General features: G+C 40.5%; 1 protein-coding gene across 1 annotated transcript in view; it reads left to right on the top strand.

The window, feature by feature from the left end:
- The window catches only part of Cdk14 (cyclin dependent kinase 14), a 529,530-nt gene that overhangs the window by 168,239 nt on the left and 347,256 nt on the right, over positions 1 to 14,035 (top strand). The window contains exon 5 of the mRNA XM_038315331.1: positions 10,535 to 10,614. Coding sequence (XP_038171259.1) covers positions 10,535 to 10,614 — 80 coding nt within the window. The remainder of the gene's footprint in view (positions 1 to 10,534; positions 10,615 to 14,035) is intronic.

The following is a 14,035-nucleotide window of genomic DNA, read 5'->3' as shown; positions in this document are numbered from 1 at the left end:
TTATGTCTGGCTTAGAATTTTGTACCAAGATCCAGACTTATAAATATCAATGTGTCAGTTGCATCTTCATTTAATGTTTCCAGGCCGACATCTTACCAAATAAAATTCTTGGAACACATGTCCATCCCTCCAAGTTTTAGTTCCATTTGTATCAACAAATGGTACCTCCAAGTACCCACATGCTGAAACCAAGAAATTATAAGTCATCCCTTTAAGTTCCCAAGGCTCAGTCTTGCAGTTTTGACTGCAGAAGCTTGTCGCCTTTCTCCGTTGTTTTTCCCCCAGTATGAATGCTCACATCTTTCATCTGGACTGCAGCTTCAGCTTCTTGACCACCCTTCCTGTTGTGAGGTAATGTATTGGAGCAATGACAACTTATCAGCGGTTGCTACCACTAAGAAAGTCCCTCACCTTCCCCCAGCAGCCAGTTGCTCCTTGGAGAGCAGTGTAGTCTAATAAGCCCCTTCCATCCATGGTGGAACATTGATGGGTTCCATCTAATGCAGGTCTTCTGCAGGTAATCACAGCTGCTATTAGCTCATGAAAACAAGAGCCATGCTAGGCCAAGAAGACAGCATTTTATAGCACCCCTTACTACCCTAAGTCGTTCCTTCTTTCTGTACCTCTTTGTGGGGAAAATCATTAGTAGAAATCGTAGTTGTAGTAAACCCTTGACAACCCATCACATGGCTTTAAACATTGTCCACCTCGTATCTGATCTTGTTTTGTCATTTCATTTCTTCTAGTAGTTTCGAGAAAAACTCCAACTATAATTGTTTCACAGAATATTATTTGAAAGATGAGGACTCTTGTATTAAAAAACAACTATGGAGCTGGAGCGTAGAGCCTTTGCTGCTTTTGCAGAGTGCCAGAGTTCATTCAGTACCCATCACCCCAACTCCAGGGCTCTGATGTCCTCTTCTAGCCTCTGAGGATTTATAAAGGCACAGGACACACACACACACACACACACACACACACACATGCACGTGCATGCACACACATGTACACACACATCCATCATGTTCTAACATTACAAAATTAAAACAAATGTTAATGTCTTAATAACATTAAGACCTCAGGTAGTGTTACTTTGAAATTTATTTGTTCATGTTAGTTCTTCCTACAGTGTCTTACAAGTTTGAATTTTTCAGATTATAACCCAATAACATTACGTAATTTGTTGATTATATTCTTTCAGAAAGCACTTAATCTAGGTATGGTCAGATTCAGATTTGGGTTCTATTAATTCCGTGAAGGAGCATGACAGCTCCCACCAGAAACACACACTTTCCAGTAGCATCTTCTATGCCCTTTGCAAAGTAAGCATTTACCACAGCAGCTTTTTCTTCCTTCTACCACAGAGTACCCCATGGGTTTTATTAGTTTTAGTATATAGTCATAGATTTAAACATACTCGATGTCTTTCTGTTGCAAATATTGCCACTTGACGAGTGAAAACCTGCTGGCCTCCACTCATCGTATCCCGTTCATTTGATTTTTAGATCATTATTCTGGACCCCTGGGCTGGACTCAAGATCTTTATGTGCAAGGATATATCATTATTTATTGTTTATCCCAAACACAAACTCACAACTTCACAATTAGTATTATTATTTGTTGAATAAGAAATAAATATTTAAACGTTAAGGGAGGGCTGGATTGTAGGGCTTGGTCTTCTTGTTGTTGGTTCAGAACTTGAAGCAGAGAGTGTAACTACAGGTGACAGATTTTTTTTCCCCCTCAGCAGCAGAAAGAATGACCTAGTTTGGATGTCTGTAGAGGGGTTTGAGTCCCACTAAGTCTTCGAAGGACTTCTTTGGCCATGGCAGTGAGAGTTGAAGGACCCATGGCAATGAGCGGCTGGCTCTCTACTTTGAAAGCTTCATTGTCACTGAAGTATCTTCTGATGGCGAGATAGCCATGTCACTGTTGCCAGGTGTTTCCAGGTTATTGCCCTCCTATCCAAAGAACTGAAATTTTTCTGTGGAGCAAAGATATAGTACAAATTAAATATGGCTGTACTGTCAAAATTAACAGAAGGCCACATGAGTGAGGATGCTCAAAAGCCCCAATTATTGTTAGGGAAATTTTTTTATGGACTTGAAGAGGAGGAGGAGTTTGTTACTGTTAAGGGACATAATTTGAGTGGTCCTCAATTTTAACTGACAGATCAGGTTAAAATAGATTTTCTATTGCTTATGTTTTTCCCACAATGTGCCTGGTTTTATGTAGTGAGGAGTGGCGGGCTGTGTTCCTGCCGCCCGGATCCCGGCCGCCTGGCTAGCTTATGCCCCGAAATAACAACACACAAATTGTATTCATTTAAACACTGCCTGGCCCATTAGCTCTAGTCTCTCACATCTTGGTTAACCCATTTCTAATAATCTGTGTAGCACCACGATTACCGGGACGATTCTAACCCACGTCCATCTTGGGCCGGAGCTTCATTGCGTCTGCCTAACTTCCCTTCTTCCCAGCATTCTGTTCTGTCTAAACCACCTATCTAAATCCTGCCCTATCAAAAAACCAAGGCAGTCTTTATTAACCAATGAGAGTCCTCATCAGTTTTAGTCATCTACATGTCTAATTATGGAGAGGCATAAGATAGTAAATAGGGGATATCCCCATAATAAGTTACTAGAAGCCACAGTTTTTCCTTCCTGTCCAAAACCCAAGACCAGTTCAGGTCAGGTTGGCTCTTCTGTTCTTTAATCCAGATATGTTAGGGGGTATACTTGAATGGACTGCCTGAATTTGATGGCTACTGAGATGAGGAACTCATACCATTGTGCAAGGATGGGAATATGTGGAGTCCACTGTAGATGGCGTTGAATGGTGCTGATGTTCCTAAGTGCATTGTTTAGAGACGGTGTGTATGCACAGAATGTGCAGGTGAAGGAGCTCGGCTGTCAGGAACAGCATTACAAACCCCCATGCATAATCCTAAACCAAATGGAGGGTGAGCGCCCAGGACACTAAAACAACTCTTGTGCTCGCCTTCCTCAACAAACCTCTCAAATCCTTTCTTAACAGATTGTAGTTTTGGAATGGCACAAAATTGATGAGCTTAAAATTGTGAAAATTATCAAGGGTCTTTAGAGTCCAGGCCTAAGGCCCTCTTCAGGGTTCAGCTACAGCAAACAAAAGGCATTTTTTTTCATAGGATATCTGAGGGAAAATGAATTCCCTCACCTACATGCTTTTCTGAACAAGTCTCTTTATTTTTCTGATTCTGTTCTATTTCTTCTGTCCTAATTCTAATTTCTTCTGGCTTTTTCTCCTCTAGCCTAAAAACTTTGCCACGCAGGGCTAGAAGCAATGAAAAAATTATAAGAGTTACCTCTCATTGGTCAAAAGCACGTTCCTAGAGTAAGTGACAAGGAGCCAAGCCATTTACCGTGACAACACAAAGGTTTCAAGGCTCAGGAGTAAGAATATAACCAGATGGGGGGCGTAGTCCCCAGTAACAAACTTTGAGCCATGGGTCTATTGTTAGCAGACTTGGCAAGTGAAGAACTGGCATGTTTTTCTTCGGGTGCTTTGTGCAGCAACCTAGGTTGGACACCTGTGACTCCCTCCATAGCTGTTGATCTTTTTACAGAAAGCCTTTAGTCCAGTTTGAACTTGCTCTGAGGTAAAAGTGAGCTAATTGTGTGCAGTTAGTCTGAGCAAAAGGATCAAGACAGGCTTTTAAGTGTCTTCAATCCTCATGGAACAAATTAGATTTAGTTCTTAAGCATGTCCTAGTATATTTTCTGTATATCAAAATTATACAGCTAAAGGAAAAGTCATCTTCCTGATCATCCACAGATATACGTGCCCATAAGATTAAGATGTAATTATGAGATTACATATACATATCACATTAGATCACACACTACAGTGCAGGTATCGGGGAGACACCAAGCTGCTTTAGCAAATGTGAGCCACAGCCGATGGTCCTGCAGGCCTTACCTGGACAAGATTAACCTCCAGCAGAGAATCTCTCCTCTGGTGGGTGGACATCTGAGTTAACAGTTGCCATATGCTGTGTATTCCCATAGCCTCCAACAGAAAACATACACAGTTCTGTTTTCTGGCATGAATATAATGATTTAAAATGTCCAGACTAATTATGTTTCAAGGTAGTATGTGTCTGTATGTTTGATAAAACGTTTAAAATCATGAACCATGCTTTAGTTACAATTTATTTTATAGGTAATAGTTGATGATTGAATGTATTCTTTGCTCATTGTATTAAAACCTCAGATTTTGTATTCTTAATCACCTCCTAGCAAATAGACTTTATACTGTTATTTTATTAACCTTAGATTTAACAAGAATTAGTATAAGTTTTCCTCCATTTCTGTCTACATAATGTTGACAGATGTGAGGAGAAGCGGCTGCTAGAGTTTACCTTCAAATTATAATTATTTAATTTTTCTCTCCCTTAGAGTAAGACGCTAGCACCTAGAAGAGATGGGGGTTAGCATTGTCAGGATCTGCCAGAAAACAATGGTTAAGTAGTACTGAGGTGACTTCTCATTCCCATCCAAATAAAAGATGGTTTGAAGACAGCAGCCAGGCCACAGAACAGCTGGATAACTTTTAAGTTTCAGTGCTAGAAACTGAACATTTGAACTAGTTTTGAAAGATGTTGTTAATAAATGAAGCCTGATTGGGATAATTTTCCAAGTAGTTTTACTAACTTTGCCCCCAGTTTATAAAGTCAGCTCAGAGGACTGGTTTGGTTCTGCCACAGCTTACTGTTGCCCCCATGTCAACACAGCAAGGGACAAAAGCCTTGTGCTTGGCTTCTCTGGCTATTGCTTTCCTCAGCAGTTTCTCTTGTTACAAGATCATAGCGGATGAGGGAGACATCACATATTAAATTTCCCAGATATATTAAATTTTTCTTAGGTACACTGCTTTAATTTCCTTTATATCTTCCAGACACAGTCTTTTTTAGGTGTTAGCGCACGACCTAGATAATATTGTTTTATTGTACTAATTTCTCCTATTAACTTGAGGTAACTAATGGAATAGAAGACTTCCCAGCTTTCCCTTGAGAATTACTTGTATGTATGGAAATTCGTTTTGAGCATCAGTTTTTGAAACTGGAAACTGTGCCCTGAGCAAAAGGGAGAGTCTGTAGGTTTTGTAGAACTAGAAATAAATGAACGAATGGGTGGACAGAAAACAAAACAAAGCAGTAGCCCATTGCTTTTGTTTAAAAACTCTGCACTTGAGGCTTTACTCTCACACAAGAATTTTGTACCCACAACTGTCAGGGGGCACCTGGAATTACAGACATGGTTTCTGAACTTAGAGTTTTGAAGCCCTGTTCAGAATCTGTTTGAAGCTGAATCCTACTTGACCATGGCTCTGCCTGGCCACCTCGTGTCTCCAGCTCTCTGTGACTCGAGTTCCCCCAATACCTTTTTATACAGCTCTGCCTTGTACTGCATTCAACAGCTCATTCCTTGTGACATACAGGCCAGACTAGAACACCGAGTTCCTCATCCTTGAGGCTTAGATTGCATCTCGCAGTGACGTCATACAGTGTCTCCAAGAGAATGTTCTAGGGCAGCATTAACACAAGTTAAAGCATATTTTCCTCACCATGTTATTTATATGAATTAATGCTTCCACTGGCAATCAGACCTTGATTGCCTTTTATTCATTAGCTTTTGATTTAATTAATATGACTTGTTAAAGGCGAATCTTCAATGTTTTTCTATAAACAGCTCTGATTTATTGATTCAATTTGAATATTGTGTTTATTTAAATAGGTGTTTGAATTACATGTTATGAGTCCTCATAAAGTAGTTTCAAACTACAAAATAATTAGAAAATATGACTTTTTTGCTTTTTAGGTGATAGCATCTTAATTTGATACCCTTAAGAAGTGAAATACATGCATAGCTAGTACTTTCGAATTTTAAGTGCTTCAGATAGTAGTACTAAAGTTTGATTATATATATATATATTTGTACACAAATTGGAACATTAGACAATTTTATAATATTATTCTTCCCAAAAATCCTTTTTAGAATGGTTGAGCCTGTGACTTAACATTTTTCCTGGTCTTTGAAGCTGAAGGACTCAGCAGTTGATGAGTGTCCAGACATGCAGAGAAAATCTAATTAAGGAAGGAGATAGTCACAGTGACTCAGGTTAAAGAGGTATTTGATGATCGATATGATTCCTAGTGGAAAACTAAGTAAAGCCTTGGAAGAGAGAGAGGCTGGTGAGAGTTCTGTGCTTAGATTAGTAAAGGGTTTTCAGTGTTTTGCAACGAGTGTTGGCTTTAAAAAGGTTAAAGTATTCTACAGATTCTAAAACTTCCACAAAATGGAAACTTGTCACCATGTGCAAAAGAATTAGAGAATTTTAATGGGGGGGGTGTATGTGTGGAGGGATCAGAGAATTTTAATGGGGGGGTGTATGTGTGGAGGGATCACTAAAGATAAAAGGAAAATAAATCCTTAAGCCAAACATGAATGAAGATATTGCTATTTTATAAAATTTTTGTGTCTCTGAAAGATTTGGAAATAAGTTTTCTACTTTATTCTAGATTTATTTAGTATAAAGGAGAAAGTATCCATGAATTAACTGCATCAATATTTATTCTGTAAAATGTATGCAGTGCCAGTAAGGTTCTGAATAGTGGTCACACAGAAGTGAAATAAGCATTTTCTTTATTTCTGGAGCTTTTAATGTATAACCTTTAAAGAAATTTTTAGTTTCATATGATATGATATCTAAAATATCAGTGTCAACAACAACTGAAATTATCATAACCCACAAAGTCCCCTAACACTGAGGTCTGGAAGGGGCTCATAAGCCAAGAGCACAGGCTCTTCCAGAAGGCCTGAGTTGGATTCCCAGCACCCATTGTGGCTCACAGCCATCTGTAGTTCCAATTCTCGGGGCTTTGATATCTGTCTCTGGCCTCCTCAGGCACCAAACACAGACATGATGAACAGACTTACATGCAGATGAAACACATAGAACATGCACATAAAACAGAATAAAATTTAAACAAAAAAAATAGACACCTTAACACTTGGAGTTTCAATTCATAGAAATTGCATAATCATAATTTCATGAAACTGGCTCTTGTGTTTACAGAAAGTAAATTCAAAGGAAATGTTTTTATTACCGTGGAATGATGTAGATTGGTCTTTGGGAGTGCTGGGGCTGTCTCGGTCACTGCTCTGTTGCTGTGAAGAGACACTATGATCAAAGAACTCATCAGAGAAAGCATTTAACTGGGGACTTAGAGTTTCAGAGAGTGAGTCCATTATTATCATCATAGTGAGGGCATGGTGGTACTGGAGCAATAGCTGATAGTTACATTCTCATCCAGAAGCAGAGAGAGAGAGAGAGAGAGACAGACAGACAGAGAGAGAGAGAGACAGAGAGAGAGAGACAGAGAGAGAGAGACAGAGAGAGACAGAGACAGACAGAGACAGAGACAGACAGAGAGAGACACAGAGAGAGACAGAGAGAGACAGACAGAGACACCGAGAGAGACAGAGAGACAGAGAGAGACAGAGAGAAACAGAGAGAAAGAGAGAGAGATAGACACAGAGAGACACACAGAGAGACAGAGAGAGACAGAGAGACAGAGAGAAACAGAGAGACAGAGAGATAGACACAGAGAGACACACATAGAGACAGAGAGAGACAGAGAGAGAGACAGAGAGAAACAGAGACAGAGAGATAGACACAGAGAGACACACATAGAGACAGAGAGAGATAGACACAGAGAGGCACAGAGAGAGAGAGAGAGAGAGAGAGGGAGAGAGAGTGCCCATGGGGGGCATTCTTGTGCAAACCACCACACTGACTTTAGGTGCATATCAGGAATAAGTGTTAAGTTAAGGAAAGGCTCCATTGCTTTCCCTGTGCTGAGGACTAGTCATAGTTCATGGTCCCAGGGCCTGTTTGATGTGCATGGCCTTTAGAAGCATGAGATCCCATACTCCAGAATTCAGTTCCTGGTACATGCAGTTTCATTCTTCTCAAGGGAATTGGGAAGCTTTGGGGAAAGAAGGTGCTGCATGTGTTTTATGGGTGAGAGGAAAATGTCTGTAAGTGAGGGGAAAATTCCAAGGCGTTCCTGGAATCAGTTACTGCCTCCTGTGGGAGCCACTGATGAGCTCAGCTGGGCTGAGAAGTCTGTGCAGATGTCATCTCTGAGTCGCAGCCTCAGTCCCTGCCAGAGGCTCCCTTAGTTCCCAAACACAAAGTGAGGATCACAGGCTGAGAAGCCAGCTGAAGGGACGGGCAGGCGTTTGTGGATGCTTGCACCTTGGTACCCAGAGAGCGAATAGGCTTAGAAAACTTAAGGGGATGTGCTCAGCAGAGAAGGTTGACCAGCAGAAAATTGTTAGGCATGTCTTCCCAGCTGGGATTCAGGCAATGCATCCTGAATCTGATTCTCAGGAGGATACTGTACATGGTGGAGCCTTGTAACAAGATGTATGCCTCTCATTGCCCAGTAATGATGGAGTCAGTGGTCTCAGGGAGAAATATCACCTGGCAGTTGGAGTGTGATGAGGACTTTGGCTTCTGAGTTTCCCTTCTCGGGCAGCTTTTTTGAACAAAAATAAATTAGAGAGTTTGATTTTTAATTTTTACTTATTTATTTTAAAGACATTAGCATTCATATTTCAGACTCAGACACAGGGTTTTCTGGGTCACATGATCCCTCCCTTTTGTTTCCTCTGAAGACTTCTGGTAGCAATCACAATTGTAATAAGAAACTATGTTGACATATAAGATTAGCAACCCAAATATTGCTAACATAGAGGAGACAGAGGGAAGGACTAGGAACTGTCGTTGTTGCTGTAGGAAAGGTAAATACAAAATTTGAATTTTCATTAAAAATAATAGAGTTGCATATGGCTTGACCTTGCAACTCTTTTTTTTCCCCTTAGGAATTTGTTACTCACATTTAAAAAATATGGATTAAAATATACAAGGATATAATTATTTCACTCTAGTATCAGAAAGCTGTGAATAAGCTAGATGATTATTAGTTGAAGGTTAGTGTGGGATTAGGCATACTATACTTATACAAAGCAGTGCACCTTGTATCATATACCAACATTTCTGTATGTAGTTTTCTGTATCGTGCAGGTGTCTATAAATATACATATGTCAGTTTATGTGGCATAAACACGGACATATAAAATTACATGTGAATATGGAAGGGCTATGACCAGAGAGTATGTCTGAACAGTGCTCAATGTTGGCTCCAGAGGATGGGACCTGGGTGGTGGGAAGAGTGTGTCAGGGTGCTTAGTTTTCTTTTCTTTTTGGTTTTTGAGACAGGGTTTCTTTGTGTTACTTTGGAGCCTGTCCCGGAGCTAGCTCTTGTAGATCAGGCTATCCTCGAACTCACAGAGATCCGCCTGCCTCTGTTTCCTAAGTGCTGGGATTAAAGGCGTGCACCCCCACTGCCTGGTTCGGTGGTTGGCATTAATTATATTTTGTATTTTTTATGCTTAGTATCTCCTTTTAAAACATTTTAAGGAAAAAGGCCACCAAATGAAATATTCCATCAGGCCTACCTAGTAAAAGTAGAAAATAAAGCAATCAAGAGGACCAGAGTATATGGTTATGCCTTGATGTTATAGTAGCAGAACTGACTGAATAAGAACTATCTCCACAGTGTAATGTTACCTTTGACTAGAGATGACATACACATGCAGAATGTGTTTCAAAGAGCCATTTGCTTTGAGTATAGTATGTCTTTTATAATTTGTAATAGTATATTCTTCATTTTTTAGATTCATTTATTTTTATTTTTTGTGTGCCTTGGTGTTTTGTATTCATGTATGTCTGTGTAAGGATGTCAGATCCCATGGGACTGGGGTTACAGACAGTTGTGAGCTGCCATGTGGGTGCTGGGAAATGAACCTGGGTCCTCTGGAAGAACAGTCAGTCTTCTTAACTGTTGAGCCATCTCTCCAGCCCCCTATTCATTAAATTTTTGATGATATGCCGTAATATAAAACACAACCAGATCAATTATGGTTTTCAGAAGCTCATATTTTAAAAATGGGAAAGATGTTATGGAAGATGAGAGAGTGGGGGGGGGGGGAAGGGGAGAGTTAAGAGAGTGGCAGTGGTGGGCGGGGGTGGGGTTGAAGGGAATGTGTGTGTCAAGTTTCTGTCCTTGGGATTAAATGATCCTATCTAAGTGAAGATGCAGTTTGAGAAACAAAGGAAAATATTCCTTTCACTGCTTTGCTTTTCATTACACTGAGAATTATTGTCAAGTGGTTTTGTTGAACTCTAGTTTCACTGGAAGGGAAAGACTAAATCATAGAAATATCAGGTTCAATCTTAGCCGTATTGCAAGTGTATTTACCATGTGAATAATTACAATACTCTAGGATTCCCAGCCTTGCTGAAATCAATATGTCACTGACATTCTCAATGCATAATTGCACGGAATAGAAATTTTAGGGTGCTCAATTAGACCCACAACAGAGTTCTGCAGAGTCACTTTCATCTGTTCTTTGGTTTCCTTCAGGGTAAACGGGAAGCTGGTGGCTCTAAAGGTGATCAGGCTGCAGGAGGAAGAGGGGACACCATTCACGGCCATCAGGGAAGGTAGGCACTCTGTCCTCTGTCTGATTCTGTATTTATGTGGTTTTCATAGCACGGTGAGTATGGTACATCTCCAGACATGCTGAGATTTAGTTACACTGCTAAGTGTCTCATTTGATTGTGTAATCTGTAATTTTAAAAATTCAGTACCTTCTGCAATCATACCAAGTCATATTAAACAAGACAAGACCATCTTTCTATATTCAGATTTGTGGGGGGAAAATTCATGGTGGGCTCTCTAGGCAACTGAAGAATATTTTTATGTCTGATTCTGTTTGCAGCACTACTAAAATACTAAACAATGCACTATTAAGTATTAAATACTAAAATGCTAAAATGTCAGAGTGGCATTATTATAGATTCCTGATTTTTAAAGGAAATTCTTAAAAATGAAGGATTATCCTTACCCGGTTGCTCATTTGCCTTTCTTTTTCTTGGTCCCCTTGTTTTTCTTTTCTTTCCTCCTTTCTTTTGCTGTTGTTTTAATTCTTTTCTCATATATTACATTTCAATCATGGTTCCTCTCCCTCCATCCTCCCCTCTTTCCCTCATTCCCTCTCCCCTGGACCCAATCCACCTCCCGTTTCCCTTCAGAAAAGAGGAGGCCTTCCAGAGATATCAGCTGAACACTGAATAAAGAACAAGTCACATCAAGTATAGGCACATATCAAGCCTGGACAAGGAGGAAAGGGGCCACAAGAGCAGGAGAAAGAGCCAGAGACACCCTCATTCCCACTGCTAGGAGACCCACAAAAACACCAAGCCATACAACATACAACCATAACATATATGCAGAGACCGTAGACCCTCACAGTCTCTCTGATTGTTACTTTAGTCTCTACGAGCCCCTATGTGTGAGTCCTGATTAGTTGGTACTGTTCTCCGTGGTGTCTTTGACTTCTCTGGCTCCTACAGTCTTTCCTCTCCCTCTTCTGTGGGATTTCCTAAGCTCTGCCTAATGTTTGACTATGGGTCTCTGCATCTGCTCCCAACAGATGCTGGATGATACCCCTCTGTTAACAAGTGGGCTAGGCAGCAATCTATGGATATAGCAGAATATCACTAGTAATCATTTTATTGACTTGTTTGTGTGTGAGAGAGAGAGACAGAGAGAGACACAGAGGGGGGAGAGAAAGAGAGAAAGAAAGAAAGAGAGAGTCATGTTTGGTTTTTATTGTAGGTCTCTGGACTGTCCAGTTTCTGATTCCTGTCCATGCAGACAGTGTCAGGCTTGGTCTCCCTTTTGTGGTGTGGGCCAATCTACACCACCATTGATCTTATCCTTTAGTTGTCTCATTTCCTTAGTATTATGTATATTGCAATATTTTCCCCATTGCTGTTTTTTTTTTTTAAAGTTCTCTCATAATGCAGTAGATGCTACGTATAAGGCCTTAGGTTTATGAAATAAGGGGGAGCGTCTTTCGCCTTTTTCATTTATGTAGAAGAGGGTTTCTGTTATTGATGAGAGCCATCTTATTCATGGGAATTTTTCAGTTCTGTCATAACTGTTACGGTTAGTAGCTTCACTTCTACGTCTTTTAAAAATGCAGTTCTCTTTACCCGAGTCCTCAGTTCATTCTCTTATCAGAGGGACCGAAGCTACATCTTCTGCTGATCCACATGATGTATCCGTGTTTTGCCACCTAGTTTTGACAAATTAAGTACACTCCGTCATTATTTGGTTTGTCATTTGGTGATGATAATGTTGATATGCTGCTCCCCTCTCTTCCTCTTTCTAGTCTTCCTCTTTGCCCTAATTATAGTTTCTATTGCTGTGATACAACATCATGACCAAACACAGTTTGGGGAGGAAAGGACTTTTTGTTACACTTCCATATCACAGTTCATCATTCAAGGAGGTTAGGCAAGAAACTCAAAGAGGGCATAAATGTGGAGGCAGGAGCTGATGCTGCTTATTGGTCCTTATGGCTGGCTTATTTGATTTCTTTTACTCCCCACGACCACCTGCCCAGGGGTGATACCACCTCCAACGGTCTGGGCCCTTCCACTCCAACCATCAATGTACCACAGGCTAGGCTAGAGTCCAGTCCAGTAGGGCATTTTCTCAGTTGAGGCTCCCTCTTCTAAAATGACTCTGGCTCGTGCCAGGTTTTCAGAAAACTAGCCAGGGTGTGCTTGTTCTTCTATTTTCTCATCTCATTCTTCCTTTCAGTTCCTTGCAGTTTGGCTTTCTTCATTACCGTTTAGCTGAAACATCTTAGAAAATGTATCCATTGCCTCTTTATTATATACCAAACCTTCCGTTTTCTGGTTATTTTCTCTAACATTTTAGCAGATTGCACATGGTTGAAACAGTCTTTCCTGCAACGGCAGACTCCAGGTAAGGTCAGTTTTTCTCTTTGCTTTGTCTTGCCCTTTAGGTTTGTAGACCCTAAGGAGAGAAAAAAAAGCCTGCTTTTCTCTAGTAAGCACCCATTCCTGCATAATTTCATTCATTCCCTAAATTTGAATAGCAGGTATAAGCTATCACCACCAAGTAAAACTAGTATAACAAATAACCTAAACCTTATATCCAAACATAACTCTGGTCCGTCACATCCCATGCAGTATTCTCTATACATGAGTAAAGGTCATGTCCAGCGAATTAAGCAAATGTGGTTCTGTTGGGTCCATCTCTAAAGGTGGCTCCCATCTGTCCGCAGCCGAGTCTCCTCAGTGTATCGCAGGATTCCTTGGATTGTTGCAGGAACTTTGCATTATACCCTCCCCTTCTTTGTCATTCTATTGTTTCTCCTTTACTTTGAAACTATTGTAATCTAAAAATGTAAGCCATGTTTAATTAATCCCACCTTTAAAAACCTGAACCCAGTACTCTGGCTGCTTTCCTTTCAACCATCCCACAGTGTCCGATCTTCCGGCCCTCACATACTCTCTGCCTCTGTCTAGAATCCTCTTCATTGACCAGTTTAGGTACCAACTACAAACTCGTATGTTCTCTTCTCAGAGAAATTTTCTATAACCATCCTGTCTACAGTAGCAGCTATTACCTTACCCACCTTTATGCAGCTCACCATGCTGATAACCCCGTTCGTTTCCATTACCGTTCTCCCTGGAATGTGAAATGCTCTCCCTCCCCACTCTGTTCATATAGAACTTTAATGAGGTTAGTGACCTTGTTTGACACCCGCCCCGCAACAGCTATCGAGTGGCTTACAGAAAGAGCATCATTAAAGCTAGAGTCAGTAAATAAGATGGAGTATTCAATACAGATGGTACTCCTGCGGAATCTGTCATCCAGGTGGCAGGCAAGAAGATTGAAATAATACATCAAAGAATAACACGCCATGCCATATAAATGCCAAATCATTTCTGAAGTATCGCGAATTCCCAGAAAGGTTCTCCACTAGTGACGTGGGCTAAGATGTCGGCTGGACCTAGAGGCAGAAATCCGATGATAAACTGT

Source organism: Arvicola amphibius, chromosome 18 (assembly GCF_903992535.2).
Source record: "Arvicola amphibius chromosome 18, mArvAmp1.2, whole genome shotgun sequence".
In the NCBI taxonomy this organism is placed as follows: domain Eukaryota; kingdom Metazoa; phylum Chordata; class Mammalia; order Rodentia; family Cricetidae; genus Arvicola; species Arvicola amphibius.
The sequence above is the reverse complement of the archived record's forward strand: the minus strand, read 5'-3'. Positions and strand labels throughout refer to the sequence as shown.